At 34.9% G+C, this 21010-nt stretch overlaps 1 protein-coding gene, 2 non-coding genes and 1 pseudogene across 3 annotated transcripts; 2 read left to right on the top strand and 2 right to left on the bottom strand.

Annotated features, from left to right (window-relative positions):
* Positions 1-1278: 1278 nt before the first annotated feature.
* Positions 1279-5430, top strand: LOC112695825 (cysteine-tryptophan domain-containing zinc finger protein 3-like; annotated as a pseudogene).
* Positions 5431-7683: 2253 nt separating this feature from the next.
* LOC112695824 (homeobox protein LUMINIDEPENDENS) lies at positions 7684-16177 on the top strand. The gene is made up of 13 exons (XM_072196642.1): positions 7684-8081; positions 8349-8376; positions 8566-8696; positions 8826-9169; positions 9269-9362; positions 9451-9544; positions 10087-10216; positions 10297-10348; positions 10426-10469; positions 10627-10715; positions 11239-11679; positions 13808-14358; positions 14903-16177. The coding sequence occupies exons 1-13, from the start codon at positions 7908-7910 to the stop codon at positions 15845-15847; spliced, it is 3117 nt and encodes a 1038-aa protein (XP_072052743.1). The 5' UTR covers positions 7684-7907; the 3' UTR covers positions 15848-16177.
* A 1166-nt stretch (positions 16178-17343) lies between these two features.
* Positions 17344-17421, bottom strand: LOC112700626 (small nucleolar RNA Z155). Its single transcript, XR_003153532.1, has one exon. It is a non-coding gene; the product is annotated as a small nucleolar RNA Z155 (small nucleolar RNA).
* Positions 17422-17529: 108 nt separating this feature from the next.
* On the bottom strand, positions 17530-17626 carry LOC112700622 (small nucleolar RNA R41). The gene has a single exon (XR_003153528.1). It is a non-coding gene; the product is annotated as a small nucleolar RNA R41 (small nucleolar RNA).
* Between the last annotated feature and the right edge of the window lie 3384 nt (positions 17627-21010).

The following is a 21010-nucleotide window of genomic DNA, read 5'->3' as shown; positions in this document are numbered from 1 at the left end:
AGATCGATCTAAACAGAAAGACCGCTCTTCTTCGAGGGACTCAAATCTGAAAAAGACAGGCTGCAATTTCTGCTGAGAACACAAAGAGATAGGGGACATGGATTTCTTGGACGAGCATCCCTGGATTTAGGGAACTGTGATGCATGTTGACAGTTGTTAAAAGAGGAAACTGAAGGAGTATCAGGATGCTCAAACATGTAGTACAGGGAATCCCCACCTTCAGGGGGAGCAGATTTTCTGCACAGGAGTTCAGTGATTCAAGGAAGGAAAAGAAGACAAGAAATTCAAAATCTGAAGGGAGGAGAATCAAAGTAGCAGTAAAGGCAGTGTTCGAACTGACAAAAGAGTTGGTCATATGAAAAACCATAAATGTCAGGCAAAATCCTGGGAAGTTCACATGTGAGCTTGGATGTAATGGACAGTTTAAAAGGGACGTGGGGGATCAGCGCAGGCTCTGTAGCCACCACTTTCCAGTTCTTCTATAGCGTTTCTGGCTCCATAAAACCAAAGCCAGCTTGCAGAAGTGAAGGCTCACTGTGGAATCAGTTTCTTCTCGCCTATGAGAGTTTTATACAGATAAATTTCCAACCTAGGGAAGCTGCGGGGAAAGATGAGTCTCATGATACTGCCGTTGTGGATAGTCCCAAGAAGATTCTCAGATGCTGAAGAGGGTGGAAGTGATCGATCTGGAGCAGCTAGGAAGGACAAATCTTTCACAATGGTCCATAAGTCTGATTTTCAGAATAAGGGTGTTAATCATTACATCAGTTGCTAAACCTAAGCTCAAATAAACTGGCCATTTCATACCAATAGTGGTGTGGCACTGTTTCTCAGATGGTACTTATCCTATTAAAGAGCAGATCAAGAATCAATGTGAAGACAGGACTGATACATATTGTGCTAATGTGTCTAGAATCCTGAAGAACAATGCTGAATCAGATGTGAAGGGCAACAAGGAGAGCTGTAAGTCAGAAAATCCTGCAGAAACTGTCAAGAATACTAGTCTCCTATTCAATAACAGAGGCAAAACAAATGATGGCAAAGTTAATCCAGAGAGTCTGGTCAAGCCTGATCAAAGTGAGAATAACATGCTGGCAGAAAGATCTTTCAGGGAAGGAGAGTAGCAAAAAAGAGAATTTCAATAAGGGGTCGACTTTCAAGAAGTTGTACAGATGCCGTAAACAAAAGGAGGCACTAAATACTCCAAGTCAGTTGCCAGACTGTCATGCTGAAACATCTTCAAGAGGCCTCTTTCAGAAAGAACAGATAAAGAAGTAATTGGAAAAGGGAAGTCTTTGTCATTGTTGCCCTCTGGAGGAGCTCAAGTTGAGCCATCAAGTAATTGCCCACGACCAGTTGTTGGTTTCCTTAAAGGAAATGGAGATGTGAAAGTTGAGCCTTCCAAAGTTGATGATGCATCTAAGTTGCCGAAAAAGCAAATAAAAAAATCTGATAATCAAATGGAACTCAGCAAATTGGTTCAAGAAATCCTGTACCTAATGGACACAGATCTAAGGAGCTTGATGCCCCTACTCCAATTAGAAGGGATACTCATGCTGCTACCAATGCTTTGAAAGAAGCTAAAGATCTTAAGCATTTGGCTGATCGTCTTAAGGTGTTTTACATATTCCCTTCTATGGTTTTATTTCTTTTGGTCTTCTTGCTGCTTATCTTCAAATTTTTGGGTTTATCATACAGAATGCTGGATCCACACTGGAGGGCACTAGTCTCTACTTCCAGGCAGCCCTCAAGTTTCTTCTTGGAGCCTCTCTGTTAGAATCTGGCAACAATGAACATGCTAAACACAGTGATGTAATCCAATCACTTCAAATATATAGCAGCACAGCAAAATTATGCGAGTAAGAAAATATCTTCATCATCATGCTTTAGTTTGTTCTGAAGATTATTTTATCTCTTATTTTAATTACTGGTATTACCATTCTCTTTATTATTTATACTTAAATTGGTTGAGGTGGAAAACATGTCTCAAAATGTCACTAATGTATTTTGCATTAAATATTTTAAGTTGATTATATGTTGTATACAACTCTGGTAAACCTTTTATGATTGGATCCTGTTTTTAATCATGGTCATGATATTTTCCACTTAATAGGTTTTGTGCCCATGAATATGAGAAATCAAAAGATATGGCTTCAGCTGCTTTGGCCTACAAGTGCATGGAGGTGGCATACATGAGGGTTATATATTCTTCTCACAGTAGTGCAAGCAGAGATCGACATGAGCTCCAGACAGCTCTACAAATGGTTCCTTTAGGTAATGAATTATGCAACTCACTTGCAGGTGCAATAATGCTTCCATGTTGAAGTTGTCACATTCCATTGTAATTTTATTTGACATCCTGCAAATCACATCTCTATACAAAGTTAAGATTCAGCATATATATGTTGAATATTCCTCCTTTCGTATATCTATATATAAGAAGACCATGTCGGAAGAATTCCATAGGGCATAGTCATGAATATAGATGTCTTTGCCTGTAGTGTGTTATTGAATGCATCAGCATAGAGAAGGAAAGTAAATGACATTTTGAGGAAGTTCCAAAAGAGAAAATAACGGAAAGTATATGGCTAATTTGATGTCAAGTAGCCTAAAACGTATTTTCCCGCTGATCATGTGGATAGACTGATGTCTCTCCTTTGTTTTGAACTTTGTTTCATTTGTCAGGTGAGTCTCCTTCATCATCTGCCTCTGATGTTGACAATGTTAACAACACTACAGCAGCTGATAAGGTTGCCTTATCCAAGAGTGTAAATTCGCCCCAAGTTGCTGGGAACCATGTTATTGCTGCACGAAATCGTCCAAATTTTGTGCGGCTGCTCAACTTTGTAAGTCTATATTATTCCTAAAGGAATTTTTGTAAAGAAAGCTGTTGAAAGCATACATTGGCACAGCTACAGTGCTAGCTTACATACATTGTTGTTTCTTTTATTCCCTGGGTTGGGTTATATGTCCGGATTGATATTGAAATAAACGACATGTATCAATTGCAGGCTCAGGATGTTAATTTTGCCATGGAAGCCTCTAGGAAATCATGGAATGCTTTTGCAGCTGCTAATTCTAGTCCAGGCATGGACAAGAAAGCAGGAGGTATCTGCTCTATTAAGAAGGCTCTTGATTTTAGCTTTCAAGATGTGGAGGGTTTGCTACGTTTGGTACGGATTGCCGTGGAAGCCAACAATCGTTGAGGGTCAAGTTAATTATGAAATTGTGGGCCATGACAAGTGCGTTTCTTGATCATATTTAGAACCTTCACTGTGCAGAGATCATCTAAAACCCAATTATGATGGGGAAAGGCTATGTTGAATCTCAAAGCATTCTTGCCAACTCGTGAAGTTAGTGTTGTATATAGATCTGTTGCCATACACAGTGAAAGGGAAGTGTCAATTTACGGTCAGGGGAATTTAGCTGCTTTTTGTCGTGTTCAAGAATGGAAGCTTTGGTAAACCCTGAGATACTGTGGTGGCTTTGGGATTCAGAAGTCAGGTGCTGTAAAGCCGATCTTTAGATGCTTTGATGTGTCAAATGATGCTACATATAGGCAGACGTGGCAATTTGAAATTAGTTGCCTTCGTTTGTTCTGTTCTCATTCTGGAGGAATTCTTATTTCTTCAATATGTAAATATGTAAAGTTATAAGTGCTGGAGAGAGATTTATGGGTTCTTCGATTAACTGTGATTATCCTTCTACTGTTGGGAACTGCACTTTATCCTCTTGTCCAGTCTCTCTACAGGAATTAAAGTCAAACAGAGTCTGACTAAAGTGAGCCCTTCTCTTTTATTAATACATGAACATGTTCGTGTATGTGGCCATAATTTTTCTGATTAGATTTTAACTTATTTGCAGGTTATCTTGTACAAATTTGGGATTAGTCATAGAACTATATTGTTTACTCTTCTTGTTGATATAGAACAAGCAGAAAATAGAAAAGGTGCGATGTACGGCAAGAATTTTCAGCAGGTGATGTTCTCAATGGTTTCCATGAGAGAACCAGAACCAGGAGGGTCTAGTAATGTGCAAGAGCCCAAGAGAGTAAGGAAGCTGTTAGGGTAGACTCGAGACTACCATCATGTACTCATAACAATCACCTACAACACACCTTATCCCATATGGTAGTCTCGAGTCCGCCCTGGCAGCTTCCTTACTCTCTTGGGCTCCTACACAGTACTGGACCCTCCTGTTTCTGGTTCTCTCATGGGCTCTTTTGGCTGTGTTCGCATCAGTTTGTCAACTTATACAAGTGCTTCTGATCATGTGAAATTATTTTGTTGTAAGTAAGTGGATGTCAAGGCTCTCTGACTCTTGATTGCATTTCATCTCTCCTTTCTTCACTTGAATAAATATTAGAGGATCAAGTTAGGCATTGTGCAAGCTGGTTGCTGCCTTTTGCAGAATCTGACAGGTATGTTGTCATCTTGATCAGTGGCATTGCATAATGCATCATATTACTGTTAAGCTTGCACTATTATTTGTGTTGTGCTTGGGGAACTATTATATAGGTAGCAATGCTACTTTTTTTTATTATAAAGTTCAATTTCAGTCATTTCTATAGCCCATTATAGAAGATTATAAATGGATTTTACCATAGGAAATCATCAATGTGCATTATAATCCTAATTACTAGATTTATTCGGATAACAATATTATCTGTTACTTTACTTATTTTTTTTAGAGATAAAATGTTAACCTGTAAGAGAACAAGAGTAGGAATACAACCCTTAGCATCTTTTTGTGTTCGCCGTCTCTGCTCATGCATTTTTTAGCTTCCTGTTCTAAAAATGCTTTGGTATGATTTATACCGTTGCAACAATTCTACAAGTTTTACCTTTGAGGATCATCTTATTCTCCATACTTATATTCATTATTCATTTATTTATTTTGTTTTCCTGTCTTAGTGGATGGTTATGTTAGTATGTTATGTGAGTATTGTAATTTGAGAGCATCATCTATGGTTGCAGGTTAAGCAACTGATGCAAACTTCAGATGAAGCTACAATTTAGTTGGCCAACTCTGTAACTGTCCGAAAGCTACCTTAGTGCAGAATTTTCCTCCCTTGTAATCTACACAGAATAAATGAGAGTAGCAACCAGCAAGTGTAGGGCACTTGCACTCCCTTCCCTCCCTCCTCTGTTGGAAGGGCCTGGGACAGTTTCGGGCATTCAATATTGAATTTTGACACTACCAGATTGCCTGCTCTGATTTTTAATGTACAGAGCTAGCTATAATAATATTCTTTGCCCGTTTGGTTCGCCTTGTCTGATCAAAATGAGAAGAGAGTCAAATATTGGGGAGTGTAAGATATCTACAACTTCCCCATAATTATTGTATATTCTAGTGAGCAGATAGTGTGACAAAATATTGTCTTAATTTGTATCAAGTTTATTTGGAAATAAAGTTTAATTTTACTTTCAACGCGTTATATGCTTTAAAATTGTTCTAACTTCTAAGGGCTGTACTCAATACATATTCATACCATACATAGAATACAGAGATCTTATTGTAACATATATTAAAAAAAAAAAAAGAGGAGCCCCACAAACATGGCTTTTACTCTGCATAAGAGTATCTTTCTTGTTCAGCTGTTCTAAACTCGAAATCATGTAGTCAGTGTTTGTGTTTGATGATCAGATTATGTTTTAGGATTTTGTTGACAAGGGATATTTCTATAAAAAATTTTAAAGTTTTTTTTTCCGTTAAATGTGCAACACATATTGAAAATTTTAAATGTTTCATTTTTCAATACAAACTTATTATATTAATATTCTTAAACAAATCTTTAAATACACTTGTTAGCTAATCCTTATGTTGTAATATTATCCCTTATTGAATTATTTTAATATTATTAATAAGAGAGAATTAATACAACACATCAAATAGAATTAAAGATAGAACTAATGTAAAGTATAGAATTAAAGTGTATTTCAATCATTAAAGATAAAATTATACGAATTAAATAAGAAGAATATTTTAAAATTACGTACAAATATTAAAAAAAAAAACTCCATTCTTATTCTTGTATATAAAGACATCTTAATTTGTTAGAATTACTCATATATATATATATAAGTAAAAAATTATAATATCTTTAATAATATTTTATGAATTTAATTTTGATATACTGTCAGTGTAAAGTAGTTTTACATGTACATCCAATTATATAACGGCACATCAACCAAAATAACTACTTTTCACATTAACTTGTAAATGATCATAAAAAAATAAATATGATTGTAAAACTTACCACATCAAAATTAAACTCATCTTTACTGATAATTTATTATAAGCGAGTAATCTTTAATTTTATACAATAAACTTAAAAAAAATAATAATGTTACTTTTATTTTTTTATAGTGTCATTCTACACATAATATTTTTACATTATATATCTATATAAATTTAAAAAACAAAAATGATGTTTTTAAAATAAAAATTACAATATTCATTCCCAAATTAAAATGCAATCTCAGATTACTTTTCAATTAATACATAGAGGCATAAAATTAACTTTGTAATACAAAAGGCTTAAAAAGTATAGTTTGTTTTGTAGATAATTCTCAATTTAGTACTTAAATTTATATAGTCTTAATTTAGTCTCAAAAATTTTAATCATTTTTTTTTAAAGATAGTAGGCTATATTTCATTAATCATTGAAAAATGAAATATAAAGATATCCAAAAGCAGGACAGCATAATAAAAGGTGAGAATTTCCCAAAAGCATTACACTGAAGCTATTTATCCAACGGTACATGGTCGAAAAATGAAAAAAAAAATCTCAAAGAAAAAAGAATGAATGAAAAATTTTTAATCGTCTTTATTTAGTCCTTAAAATCAAAATTGCATAATTGTACAGGTTTTAGTATGTTAGACTAACATAACAAAATTAATTTATAACTAACATTATTTTAAATTGTGTAAAGTATATTTTTTGTTCTTAAAGTTTGACAAAAGTTTTAAAAATACTCCTAAGTTTTATTTTGTTTCAATTTTGTCTCAAAAGTTTTCGATTTATATCAAATATACCTTTGACAGCTAATTTTTCAAAAAATTTAAGATCGATTCAACAACAATTTCATAGGAACAACCCTCAACACAAGCAAATCAAGCATAATTTTCATACATTATTATTAGATTATCTTAAATTTTTTGAAAATTTAGCCGTCAAGTATATATTTGATGCAAATCGAAAACTTTTGAGACAAAATTAAAACAAAATAAAGTTTAGGGATATTTTTAAAACTTTTGTCAAATTTAAAAGACAAAAAATATACTTTATTCTTCTAAATTTTATTATTTAACTCGATTTGATTTGATTTATAACAAAATTAAAATATATAGTATTATTCGATAATTTTTAACATACAAACATTACAAATAAAAATAATATTATACATCTAAATATTTTTATAAACTAAATTCAATTAAATTAAATAATAAAATTTAGAATAATATTATTCATAACTAAATTTTATTATATTAAGCTAACTTAATTAAATTTAATTAAAAAATAACTTAAATATATAATATTGTTTAAAATAATTCCAAAAACTAATATAAATTATGTTTATAAACTTTAAAAATTAAATAGAGATAATTAAAACTTTCGAAATTAAATGGAGAGTGCAAGTTCAGATACGAGTATTAATTCGTTTTAACTTTTAATTAATCGACGTCAAAATTAGCTACATGAAATTCAGCGGTATCCGAACATGGCCTAATTCTCTCTCATCGGACCCAGTCCTCTATCTCACTTTCTCTCTCTAGGATTCGGTTGAAACCCAAACCCTAACTTCGGTTCCCCAGCGGCAACCACAGGGGAGAAGCTCTGGGATTCAATCTTGTTGAATGTGTGTAGCTACACATTCACGGCGAAGGAAGCTCAATCTTCGACGATGGACTTCCCGAACGACGATTTCCTTGAGCTTCCGATTGGGAACTCCGCCGAGTCGTTGCAGAGGTTCTTGGCTTCGCAGAGAGACCTCTTCCACAGCCAGATCGATCAGTTTCAGGAAATCGTCGTCACGCAATGCAAACTCACCGGCGTCAATCCTCTCTCTCAAGAAATGGTGTGCTTTCTATGCTTCTGTTAACTATGTATCTGTTTCTTTATCGCTTTATTTTAATTATTTGTGGATAAATTATGGCAGTGCAATGATATTAGCTGTTGATCAGCTAAGAGCTAAAACCTCTTAGTGCATTGTGATCGTGTTTCAATATTTCTGCCGCTGAAATTCAATGCTCTTTAGTTAGATATATACTTCAGCTATAAATTTGATCTTGTGCTTTCCTAATATGATATTTTGACCTTTTTTTCTTCGTCGTGTTTTGTGCAGGCAGCTGGTGCTCTTTCAATAAAGATCGGTAAGTTTCTTGCATTCTCATAGTTGGATTTTAAGTTATATCTTTCACATGTAGCTTGGTTATTGTTTCTTTCTCATACATGTTTGAGTTAATTCGAGTTAACCTTCAGCTAATCTTTAGTGATTGTTTCAAACCTTTCCCCTGCCTGCTTGTTTCATGTCTAATGTTTCAAGCTAAATCCATTTTCAGGTAAAAGACCAAGGGATTTATTAAATCCGAAGGCCGTTAATTACATGCAATCTGTTTTTTCTATTAAGGATGCAATTAGCAAGAAAGAATCTCGAGAGATTAGTGCTTTATTTGGTGTCACAGTAACACAGGTGTTCATAGCACCTCCTGTTTCATATAATTGCTCTTTGTTTCTTTCTAATTTATTTATATTTTTTATTACATATTCCACCATTCCTGCTGTGTATTAATTTTTACAAGTTTTTGCACTTTGGTTTTAGGTGCGTGACTTTTTCAATGGTCAACGCTCTAGAGTGAGGAGATTTGTTCTGTCGTCAAGGGAGAAAGCATTAAAATCTAATTCTTGTGAAGAACCTCAGGATGAGCTAATAAACTCTGATCCTATGAGACCAATAAATCCAGCTCCCTTAAATTCTATCATGCCCAGCAATGCTGAAGGCGCATCTTGTTCAACGCAGGATGCAGCTTTGTCTGACCTAGATGACTTAGATAAGAAATTCGTTGATAATATTTTTAGTCTAATGGAGAAGGAGGAGTCATTTTCTGGGCAGGAGAAACTGATGGAGTGGATATTGACAATACAGAACTTTTCAGTGTTGTTGTGGTACATTATTAACTTTTCTAAAATGGTTTAGTAATGTTGGATTTTAATTATTTACATTTTCTTATATAGTGTCTGACTTTCTGTGCTGTATGCTTTTAGGTTTCTGACCAGAGGAGGTGTGATGATTTTAGCAACTTGGTTGAGTGTAGCAGCTGTTGAAGAGCAAACAAGTGTCCTCCTTCTTATCTTGAAAGTAAATTTGGATCCTGCGGTTAAGTGTTTGCTTTGTTTCAATTCACACATAACTAAATAATATCACTCTTTGGTTAACTGGTTTTCAGGTTCTTTGTCATTTGCCTTTACACAAAGCCCTTCCTACACACATATCAGCTATATTGCCGTGTGTTAATAGATTGCGGTTCTACAGGACATCAGGTGTACTTTTTGCTCTTCCTGTCCGAGTGCCCATCCGGCATTATGATTTTCCCTCAATGCTCTCACCTTTCTGAATGCCTTAGTTTGGCCTTATATTATCTGTAGATTGCATCTGAATGTGGTGGTTTGATAGCTTATTATGTAGTAGAAAGATTTGGTACTGATAACTGCCTTACATATCTTGTTCTAGACCTGCTAAATATTTTGCTCTAGTACAGAGGGTTGTTAATGGTATTATTGATATTGAAGGTGGGGGATGAGTTGACAATTAAATCTAATTTTTCCTTTAAGGTAGCTCCCATCTCTTTCTTGACAACCAGTTACTTAAGAGATAAGATATGTTAGGTTTAGTATTTGAGCTACAGAATTCATTTTAAGGTTGATTAATATGAAAGTTAATAACATACATGATCTCACACTTAGTGCCCGTAAATAACTTTAAATATAAATTTTGGAGAACTGCAGCTTTTTGTTTTCTTAGCCAATAGTTGTGCTCACTTGATAAAGTTTGTGAATTATAATCTCACTGATTTGAGGATCAGATATATCAAACAGGGCAAGGGTTTTGTTATCGAAGTGGAGCAAATTATTAGCAAGGGACCAAGCAATGAAGAAACCCAATGGCGTTAAACTTTCTAATGATGGTCAAAAAGATAAAATGTTCTCTCAAAGGCAAGATTGTGTATTGTTTTCTTTTTCCATGCAGAATTTGTTGAACCTCCTTTCTCAACTGTATATTCTCATCCGTGCAGTATTGGTCAAATTATGGGCTCTGAATCATGGGATTCAAATATGAATGTCCATGTAAGTGTTTTCTCAGAGACACATTTTGTCTGACTTTGGCTTTTCATTTTTTCTTAATAATTCATTCTTGTTTTCAGGAAGACATTCTTGCTCTCTCTAATGATCATTCAGATAATTTCAGGTGTGTATAGGTTGTGGCTGCTTGCTTTATTGCATTCAGTTATTTTTATTCCCATGAGTATTTGTGCCAATAATCCTGAGTCGAGTGTATGATTGTTTGGCCATATCTGTTTAATTAACATCACTTAGTACTCACCTTTGTTTCCCTATTTGTTCAGGAAACTGGAATCTTCCCACGCTGTGAAATTGTTGCCATCCAGCTCAGATGATTCTAATAAGAAGCTTGCTCTTGGTGTTTCTTCATCTCGTATCCATGGATCTTTGTTTTCTTTTGGGTTGACTTATTCTTGTGAACTTCTTCTGTTTTTCCCTTTTGGGTTGGGCAGAATGCTGACAGATTTCCATCCATAACCACAAGTGTTTTAGATCACACAAGAAATATAAGAATGAGGGGAGGAGGGGCGGAGGGCTTGAATGATGATGGGTGGCTCATAAATTAAATTTGGTTAAACCTTCAGTTCGTGCCTTTTGATTTTCTTGAGTATGAATTTGTAACCCTAAAAGATTAATAACATTAACTATGTCCTCAAATGATAATTTTTGGTCATCAAATGTCATTTTGAACTTGCAAAATATAAGTTTTTGACTATTTTTTATGACATAACATTATTATTAGAGGACAAACTGGCATACTTTTCAAATATAAAATTAATGATTTAAAATCTTCATATTCCAATGGAAGTTTAACAAACCTGCCAGTTGGTAATGCTTGTTGTTGGGTCATTCAAAATACAGACTTCTTCACTTTTCATATCCTTAACCCCTAACAGAATCAAATGGCCCTAGAGAGCGCAGAAAAGTGCAACTGGTGGAACAGCCAGGCCAAAAATCAGTGACCAGAAGCCCACAGGCGACAAGAGTAGCCCCTATAAATCAAGGTCGTCCTATGTCTGCTGATGATATACAGAAAGCAAAAATGCGTGCTTTATTCATGCAGAGTAAGTATGCAAAAAATGGGTCTTCCAAGGAAAATAAAAATGTGAAGATCGATGGTTTGCATAAGCATCAGACAAATCAGGCCAGTATTGCAGCTTGCTCTGCTAAAGTTCCTGTTCCACCCAGAATTGAAGATGATAAAAGGACCTCATTGCTTCCCTCTAGTAAGGCCACTAATAGGCTGGAAACATCTTATTCTAAACCTAGAACGGATGCAAATGAACCAGTGTGGGAGAAGTGCAAGAGGGTGCAAATCCCATGGAAGACACCAGCAGGTACATTTGCAACTTTTTTATTGGTTCCCTCAATTATATGCCTATAATATTTGGATAGAAAAATTGCTTAAACACTTGGACAGCTTGGGGGAAAAGAAAATATGGAACACAATGGGAACAGACCACATTTCGGGGTTTCCTAATACTGAGTTTAAAAGAGGTTTGTCTTAGCTGAATCTCAGCTCATGTTCTTGGAGGGAGATTCAGATGTTTTTTCTAGGCTAACTCTTTACTGAACCTTCCCCTTTTCCTCCGCTTCCAGCCTTATATAAGTACACCAAGAATTATGGTCTAACCTCATTCTCTGTAACTAATATTGGTGTTTTGGGCAGTTGTATAAAGTATATACTCAAACAATTCTACTATGTTTTCAAGAGATTAACAAAGATTGCTTGTACAGATCTGTCTCTTGGATTTGAGGTTCGATTACTAACTCAGATTCTTATGAGGATTTCAGGATCCTTAATGATTGCCCAAACATCGGCCACTGGTTCAAATTAAACATTTTACCACACCTCTTCTGCACACTTGTGCTAAAGTGGTGACTGTCCTAAATCTGTAACGAAGATTGAGCATGATTTCTCGTTTGCTGATAATTGAATATTAAGAGTTATACTAAATTATAAATGCCAAAAAGGCCATCGGAGTGACGAAGGACCAGTTTAACAAATTTGCAATAGCCTTATGATCATTCTTCCAATACTCTTAACGCAATAACATTAATATCAAAAGTTGAAGTAAAAGAATATCATATGCATAAGAATTATATGTGCTCTATTCCTTTGCACCTTTGCCATGGCCATGTGGAAATCAAATTTATATGAATTTGGTTTGGACTGCGATACGGTATTAATGCTATTATAACTTTTTCGCAGTATTGGGAAAAATCAATGGGGAATTGCCATGCTTCACTTGAATCGATACCTGATTCTGATCTCTGTTGTATAGTAGTGACAGAAATAGTTGGATGTTCCTCAGCCGAACAAAAGATTTCTACAATTCTGAATTTCACAAAATATAACTGCGGTTTTAACTGTCCAACATCCCTCCCCCGCTCAAAAAATTCACCATAGACCATAGTTATGCTTGAGAACACCACTTTAAAAAGTTAATTTTATTATTATATCCGCCCTCTAGAATTCTATTTATCGATTTGATATTGACGAGTTAAATCAATCTGAAGCATTGGTTGTAGAATCCTTGAAAACCTTACATTTTGGAAGTGGCAATTTTATTCTGTAATTTGTAATCATAATCACATATTTGGGTAGAGCATTGTTATTTATCAATGGTGTCAAGGAGTTTGTGATTTTAGTCATTGCATCTTCTTTACATATTATTCTACAGAGCAGCCTAGGTTATGGAGTATGAATTGTGCAAGTTGTTACTGATATTTTTGCAAGGTTTTGAACTCTGGGTATGTTGTAAAATAAATATTCCCTGCCATAATTAAATGAAACGCAGTGCTAATGTAGTTTGAGACGTGATTGGCATGTATGAGCTTATTTTTGTTGGCTGTAATATTTAAGGACTGTAAAATTTAAATACCAACTGCTTGTCAATCGGATGATGTCTATGCTGCACTCTGGTGTATGGCTACACCTTTCGAAATGGCAACTTAGATAATAGTAGTGTATTTATAACCTAATATCCAATTCTGGATAACACATGAAGGACTGCGGTGGTTTCATTTGAGTTTGTACTACTAAGTTAATTGTGGAAGTTCTGAATCTTGCATTTCATGAATGTAATCGTCAAATAAGATGGAAATCAGTTATTGACAATTGAATCTTTACCACCATTTTCTTTACAAGAATGTAGCCTTTGGTGTTGGAATTTTCCTGTCTCTCATTTTTCATTATTGTATGTAGATGCGGTGCTTATCATTCAATTGCAGCCCCAAAAGTTTAATTGGATGCTTCTTTAGAATCTACTCTACCATTAAATTTTGTGAAATAATCCTGGAGAAGTGGAATTGTCATAATCATTTTGTTTTTGCTGCCTATTGTGTGGTTCATGTTTAACTTGTTTAACTCATTTAACCAATTGCTTTCTTCAACTATTCAGTCACATTTTCCTTGGTTTTCAAATCTTTCCTTTTTTTTTTGGTCCGTTTCCCTTTTTGCAGAAGTGAAACTCAGAGATACATGGAGTGTTGGTGCTGGTGAAAATAGCAAAGAGGTTGATGTCCAGAAAAACAGAAACCGCAGGGAGAAGGAAACTATTTATCAGACTGTCCAAGAGATACCATCTAATCCCAAAGAGCCATGGGACCTCGAGATGGACTATGATGACACTTTGACACTGGAAATTCCCATTGAACAGCTGCCGGATGTTGATGGTGCAGAACTAGCATTTGCCCCTGATGAGGTTGCAACTCATGCTGTTCAAGGCGTACCCACACCGTCTTCAACCAGTAATGTAGCTGATACTGCTCAACCTGACTTGGAACTGCTAGCAGTGTTACTTAAAAATCCAGACTTAGTATTTGCCTTAACTTCGGGACAAGGTGGTAGCATCCCAAGTGAGGAAACCGTGAAGGTACTTGACATGATCAAGAGAGGTGATATGAACTTGGGTACACATGATACAAATCATGGAAATGACATTAGTGCAAAGCCCACAGAGAAGGTGGAAGTTTCACTCCCCTCACCAACTCCTTCAAGTGATCCAAGAACGGTGCGTGACTTTGAGTTCATACTACAACTATTTGTCAAAGATGTTATCATGTTTGATATCTTCCATTGCAGTTCCATGCACACTCCACTTAGCCATCTCAGCTCGAAATGGGTTTTTCAATCGTGGCCCAAATTGAAGTTCCAAATTGATTATTTCTATTTCCTAGTTCTTCCCCATTTCCCCGAGGGAGTTTTGGTCAAGTTGTTATGTTCCACGGTGTGCTTCGATGCCATGTAAAAAGTGCCATACTAGCAAATAATAAATAATAACCAATAGGTTTAGTCTCAGAATTTCGTATTGATAGGGTTCCCGTGGAATAGTTCTGCTTATATTTTTGGCCTTCGGGCTTTGATGTTCATAGGGAGGTGCTGAAAAAAAATAAAACCTTTAACTGACCAAGAATGCATGAACGGCCGTTCACTATTTTATTGCAATTTCAACATGCAAACAATAGTTAAATCATTAATATAGTCATAAATGTCTAGTAAAATGAAAATTGGTTTTTCTGTATTACTGACGGCTTCCAATTTTAACAACTTTTCAGAGTGGATGGAGCACAATGCCACCAAAGAATCCCTTTTCACGGCAAAGCTTAGCACCAGCTAGAAGCTATCCTGCAGTGGCAACTACCAACTTAATATCTCAGGTTCCAGCAATCGGCACTACAGTAATAAGGCAGCAGCCAACAATGGCGCTTCCATCTTCAAATCCATTCACTAGCACAGTAGTTTCTTCATATTCACTGCCTCAGGCAACTATTGTACCTGAGACAGAGATGCAACCACCCCTCGCTCTTTCCTCTCTGCATGTACAACAAACACCACTCTCAGATATAGGTTTAACCATGAAGAACAAAACTAGTACAAATCCGTCTTCAGTTAACTTACCTGGCGCACATTCACCTTTAGCGATGCGGGTCAACGGCACCAGTAATGTAAAACCAGTACCTAATATGAGTGTTGAAGACGGTTTGTCTAATTCATTTCCCCAATCCTTCAGGTTGGCCTCAACAACCCCTTCACTTTCAGCCACACAACTACAACAAAGACATGCACACTTGGCCTCTCAGCAAGCCCATTTCCCTGAACCTTCATACCGCAACAGTGTACATTCCTATCCACCGCCACAAATTGAAAAACCAGGTCAAGTTTCAGATTCTTGGAGAGTTAGGCAAGATGTGCCATCATCCAGTTACCATTCCAATAGAAATCAAAACTACTATGACAATGCATATGTTGGGGGTTCCATGCAGGCTGGTCCTTCTTGGGATAGAAACAATCAGGCAGCAAGGGAACAATATGAAACATGGAGCCCAGATAATAGTCCAACTAGAAATCCTAGGTATGTTCCTGGTAGGAGTTACCCAGAGTCCAGAGTGAATCAGCATGGAAGAAACCATAGGCCTGATTGGTCAAGGCAGCGTGGTTCTTCTGGACATTGGGACCCTGCTAGGCAGGGAAACAGAAAGTGGCATGACGAGAGACGATGATTACTCTGCTCACAAATGATATAGTTCGAAGGATTTTTACTTTATTTTTTACGTCACTCGTTAATATTCCCGATGTACAGTAGAATTTGATTGTGTCATCCTGATGACAAGGATTGTCCCTTTGAGAGAGAGAGAGAGAGAGAGGAAGAGGCTCCCTAAAAGCCTAAAACTGGCTTCGGTTGGAAGTGGATGTAGTGTAGGATAAGCGTAATGTTCAAGTACTCGCGGATGTCAAGATTCTTTTCTTCTTGTATGTCAATTTTATAAAGATCTCAATCCGAATTCTGAATTTTCAAAAAAGGAAAAAAGAAAAGAGAGAAAGAATGGTTATGTTTTTGGTTTTTCGCTTCCTCTCCCATGCCTTTTAAGGGCATTTCAGAATTTAGATTACATGTCTAAATAAAATTCCGTTAAGAATTTTCTAGTTTTACATAATATGAAGTATGAGAAATATATCGAGCGGAACAGGTAATAAAACTCATTTAGTCATTTACTGAAACCTTGATTGGGTAAAAGAAAATTAAAAAGAAAAAAAAAATCATTGTGATGTCACTCTTGGGAGCTCCTGCCTTGGTTTACGAATTACGAAGCGCTTCATTTAAGATCAATAATATTGTGTACTCGTGGCAAGGAGATTGAAGACAAAGTACATCTATCAAGTAATAGTTGACATATATTCTGTCTTGTGGCTTCTCTCCATTCATGTTTTTTCTATCATCAAGTGTTTTTATATACAAGGTTTAGCTAACATGGTTCTTAGAACATAAGTTAAAATTATTATTAGTAACAAATTTTAAATATTTTGTTTTAATAGATGCACAATAATTTTATTGGAATCAAGCTTTGCACAATTTATTTTAATAAATTGATTGGTAATTTTAATATATACCCAAGAACCCATGATACCTAAACCTTTATATATAAACTAAGCCATATTAATCAGGTCCGTTTTTCTTATTAACCCACTGTTTTTTATCTGGAGATGGAACCGGATTAATCAAGTGTTTTTAAAAAATAGGATCCGATAATCTAATGAGTTTCCCCCCAATAAACCTTTACAATGATAAATTATGTTTTTTTCTTTTTGTCTGAACATCCAAGTGATGTACGGGTCCTTGTATTCATAGTTCTCTTTTTTTTTTTTCTCTGTGCACCAAAAGTTAGCTTTGATAAATTCAAATGGCTTCCTACCATTTGATTTTGGTATTATTCTAAACATTTCATTCTCATCCAATAATTCCCTTCAGATGTTTGGAAGCCATATTGTTTGTTCTTATAAGATTGTATCATGGGAGAGAATAGATTCCTGTGAATGACTGAATCCTCAACATTGATTCTTTTAAATTCCCCTCTTTGTTTAAATTAAAAAAAAGGACAAAAAGTTAGAGTAGGAAAATCAATTTCCAGTATGAATGACAATGTTAATTAAGTAAAAAATAAAGAAAATGCCAAGAAATTTTGAAGAAAAAGAAATGGTTTTCTTAAGTAGGCGTAACCATTGATCAGATAATTGTAGTCTGATTGTTTATAGTCCACACTCGTAAATTCGGAAACAAGATATCATCACATCAATGGCTATCTCAATTTCAAAATCTGAACAAGTTAAAAATGAAAAGAAAACCAAAAACTGCTGAAACAATTCAAGAAACAAAAAGCAGACATAACCATAAATCTGAAGTGGTAAAAAGGCTCAGAAGGATCCATTGGTAATTTCTAATCACAAGGGACGATTTTCCATTCCCTCATAAAATAGGTAGTTCTCAACATCATCGCCTTCACAAAAACTTCAAAAAAAGATTTTAAAAAACAAACGAACGGCACAGAAAAGTAGATTGAACAAGAAGCCATTTAAAAGTTTGAAGCCACAAACTCATTGACGAACACGAGAGAAGTTGCGAGAACTAGCTTGCACAGTCGAATGAATGGAATTGGATTTTCAATTCTGTGTATAAATAGAAGCTATGTAACATTTTAATTAGGGTTAGGGTTTTGTCTATAAAGACGGAACTACCCTTCCGCTCTCGTGCAGATGGCCCTTTAAGATACAGATCTGGGCTTTACTTTCAGAGTTCTGAACATGATTTGGGCCTAGCTTCAGCAACTTCATATGCTTCTTAAAAAAATGAAAAGAAATTACTTGGTATCTTTATTTGGCGTTCGTATAAAAAACTATAATTTTCACTGTTATTGTTGTTCAATTTTATATATACTAGTGTTAAATTCCTCTGATGCACAAGTTTATATTTTAATTCGATATGGTAAATTAAAAATAATATTTTATAATTATAAATTTTTCAAGTTTAATATAACATTATCATTGTCATTATATAATAAACGTATTAAATATGTTATTTTATCTTTATTCAAAGTAAAATATAAATGAAACAGTTTGAATTTTATAATATTCTTGAATTATAAAAAAAATTAAAAAAATAAGAATATATATAAGTGTAATAATAGCATGTCAATTTTACACTAAATTTTATATCATAAAGCTAATGCAAATTTATCGATAACCTAATATTTTACTAACTTCATTAAAAAAGTAATTGGCATATAATGTTGTGTTCCATATTACACATTTTATTTCAAATCTAAAAGTATAGTCAATAAATCAGTTATATCTATGACATATATTTGTAAAAAAGTGTAAATCATAACATGTTATTAAATGAAAATACTACTTTCTCGGGCCTGCTACACATACAAGCAATAAGGCCTTACAAGTGTTACAAGCCCCCAGCCCACAAACATTCCACACGCGCACTAATTATATTGAATGGAGCGTAACATTCACGCGCTCCCACTCAAACGGTTACGCTTCTCTTCGCGTAAACCGCCCCTTAATGGCAGACTCTTCCACTTCTTCCACTTCTCAAAGCCATTCAGAGAAAACGCAACCCTTCCATTTTCGAGCAACATTCGAAACTCAAGATATACAACTCGTCGCTAACATTCGAAAACTCCATCAACACACCATAAAACTCTCGATCAAGAATCTTCAGAAAAAACAAAGCTATAATACTCAAGGTACGTTACATTACCATTCCTGTATATTTTCCAGATTTCGAACTAGGTTTTACTGTTCTTCTACGTTGTTGTACATTTTACTGTTCTTCTTGCTCTATGTCTCATTTTACAGTTTATAATGTTCTAGGTTTTACTGTTATTCTTGCTTCTATGTTACACTATTCTTCTTCGTTCTTGTAGGTGTTACTGTTCTTGTTGTTCTAGTTCTTCTGGTAACTGATTTTTTGGGGTATATTCCGTAATTTAGTGGGTGTATATGGAGTAATTTGTTGGGTGTATATGACATAAAATGTTGGGTGTATATTTCTGAACTGATATACTGTAATAGTCAGCACTTGCTTATATTTGCTTGTCCATGGGTGTATATTGCTTGACCTTGTAATGTTGCTTGATATTGAGGCATGTTTGAGTGATACCTGACTGATATATATATGGGTATATCTGAATCATATCTATGGGTGTATCTGACAGATATATATAGGTGTATCTGAATCATATCTATGGGTGTATCTTACTGTTATCAATGGGTGTATCTGACTTATATATATGGGTGTATCTTACTGATATCTTTGGGTGTATTTTTTCATTTCAGAGAAAATGGCAGCGAGAAACCAACCTGAAAGAAATGTAAGAACAAATATATGTCTTACATGAAATCAGTTTTATATAATAGAAATATATCTGACTTTAATTTTATTTTTGTTTACAGCAAACCAAAGACCTTAAGTGTGCAACACATCTCTTAAGTGATAAATTTAGAAACATGAGTGAGGAGAAGAAAACAATTGTGAGGGATTTGGGATTCGGTGGCTTGATGCACATCCCACCACTAAGGGTGCATCACCAAGTGTTAAGGGAGCTGGCTAACAACTTCAAACTAGGGGAGAACAGACTGGAAATCGGATACGGTTCTTTTAAAATAACACCAAGAAAAATAGGTCATGCGCTTGGGTGATTGATACAACAAAGCGGAAATTTCATATACTTGACCCGCTACATAAGAAAGCTCCAAGCGATGAGAGAAAGCAGCTTAATAAATTCACTGTAAGTTGGCTCTGTGTTCTTTACTTTAATAGATAGGTGTATTTCAATTTAATATAAGGTGTATGTATGTTTTGCTTTGGGTCTAAGTATGTTCTCCTTTGGGTGTAATTTCTTTGTCGAGTTGGGTGTATTTTGTTTATCAAGTTGGGTGTATGTTGTTTATTAAGTTGGGTGTATTTTGTTTGTTGTGTTGGGTGTATATTGTCCATTCAGTTGGTTGTATCTTGTGCATTCATTTAAGTGTATTTTATATCTTTAGTATGTTCTAAATAATGATTATTTGCATTCATTTGGGTGTATTTCATTCGAGTGTATTACTGATTTATTTTGGTATTTAAGGGATATGTAATTTCAAGAATGAGAGCATATGCTGGCGGGGAACCTCTGAAGAAAGACGAGAAGGAGAAGGAAATTAAAGCATCATACGTTAATATATCAGGCCAAAAATCAACGTATAAATTTGTGACTCTGAACATTAAACTTTCCTAAATGAGATTTGTAATTTATTTTCTTCATTTTCAGCTATGACTGCGCTATCTACGTTATGAAGTGGCTTGAGTTAATTGAGCCGGAAAACATTAAAAAGGGGAATGATGAATGGGATAATTGGAAACAGGTAACTGTCTTTAGAACTATATAACTCTGTATTACTTTACTGAATTAATATTGCTGTTTAAACAGAATATACTTTTTAATTGTAGGACGAGGTGGACCACTATAGAGTGGAGTATGCTTTGCGGATACTATTCAGTGAAATGAATAAAGAGAGAGATCAAGCAATTAGAGCGAGTAATGCAATAAGACTGTCGAAGCCATCCTCCGTATTATTGAGTCCGTTTTGTCAGATAAATTCTACTGATATAGAAACTGAGTAATCCAACTGCTAGCTAGTTTGTAAATTAAACAAATGCTGTAAAAAATTGCCATTTATAAACAACTTCTATTCAATGAAATTTTTTTCTATAGTTAAACTATATGTGCTGTTAAACTGTCTGTGCTGTATTCAAAAGTTGTATTACAGGTGGTAAAATATGAAGGAAAACATCAAGGCAGATCTAAACACAAATTATAAACTTTTACACCCAACGG

Source organism: Arachis hypogaea, chromosome 6 (genome assembly GCF_003086295.3).
Source record: "Arachis hypogaea cultivar Tifrunner chromosome 6, arahy.Tifrunner.gnm2.J5K5, whole genome shotgun sequence".
Classification (NCBI taxonomy): domain Eukaryota; kingdom Viridiplantae; phylum Streptophyta; class Magnoliopsida; order Fabales; family Fabaceae; genus Arachis; species Arachis hypogaea.
The sequence above is the reverse complement of the archived record's forward strand: the minus strand, read 5'-3'. Positions and strand labels throughout refer to the sequence as shown.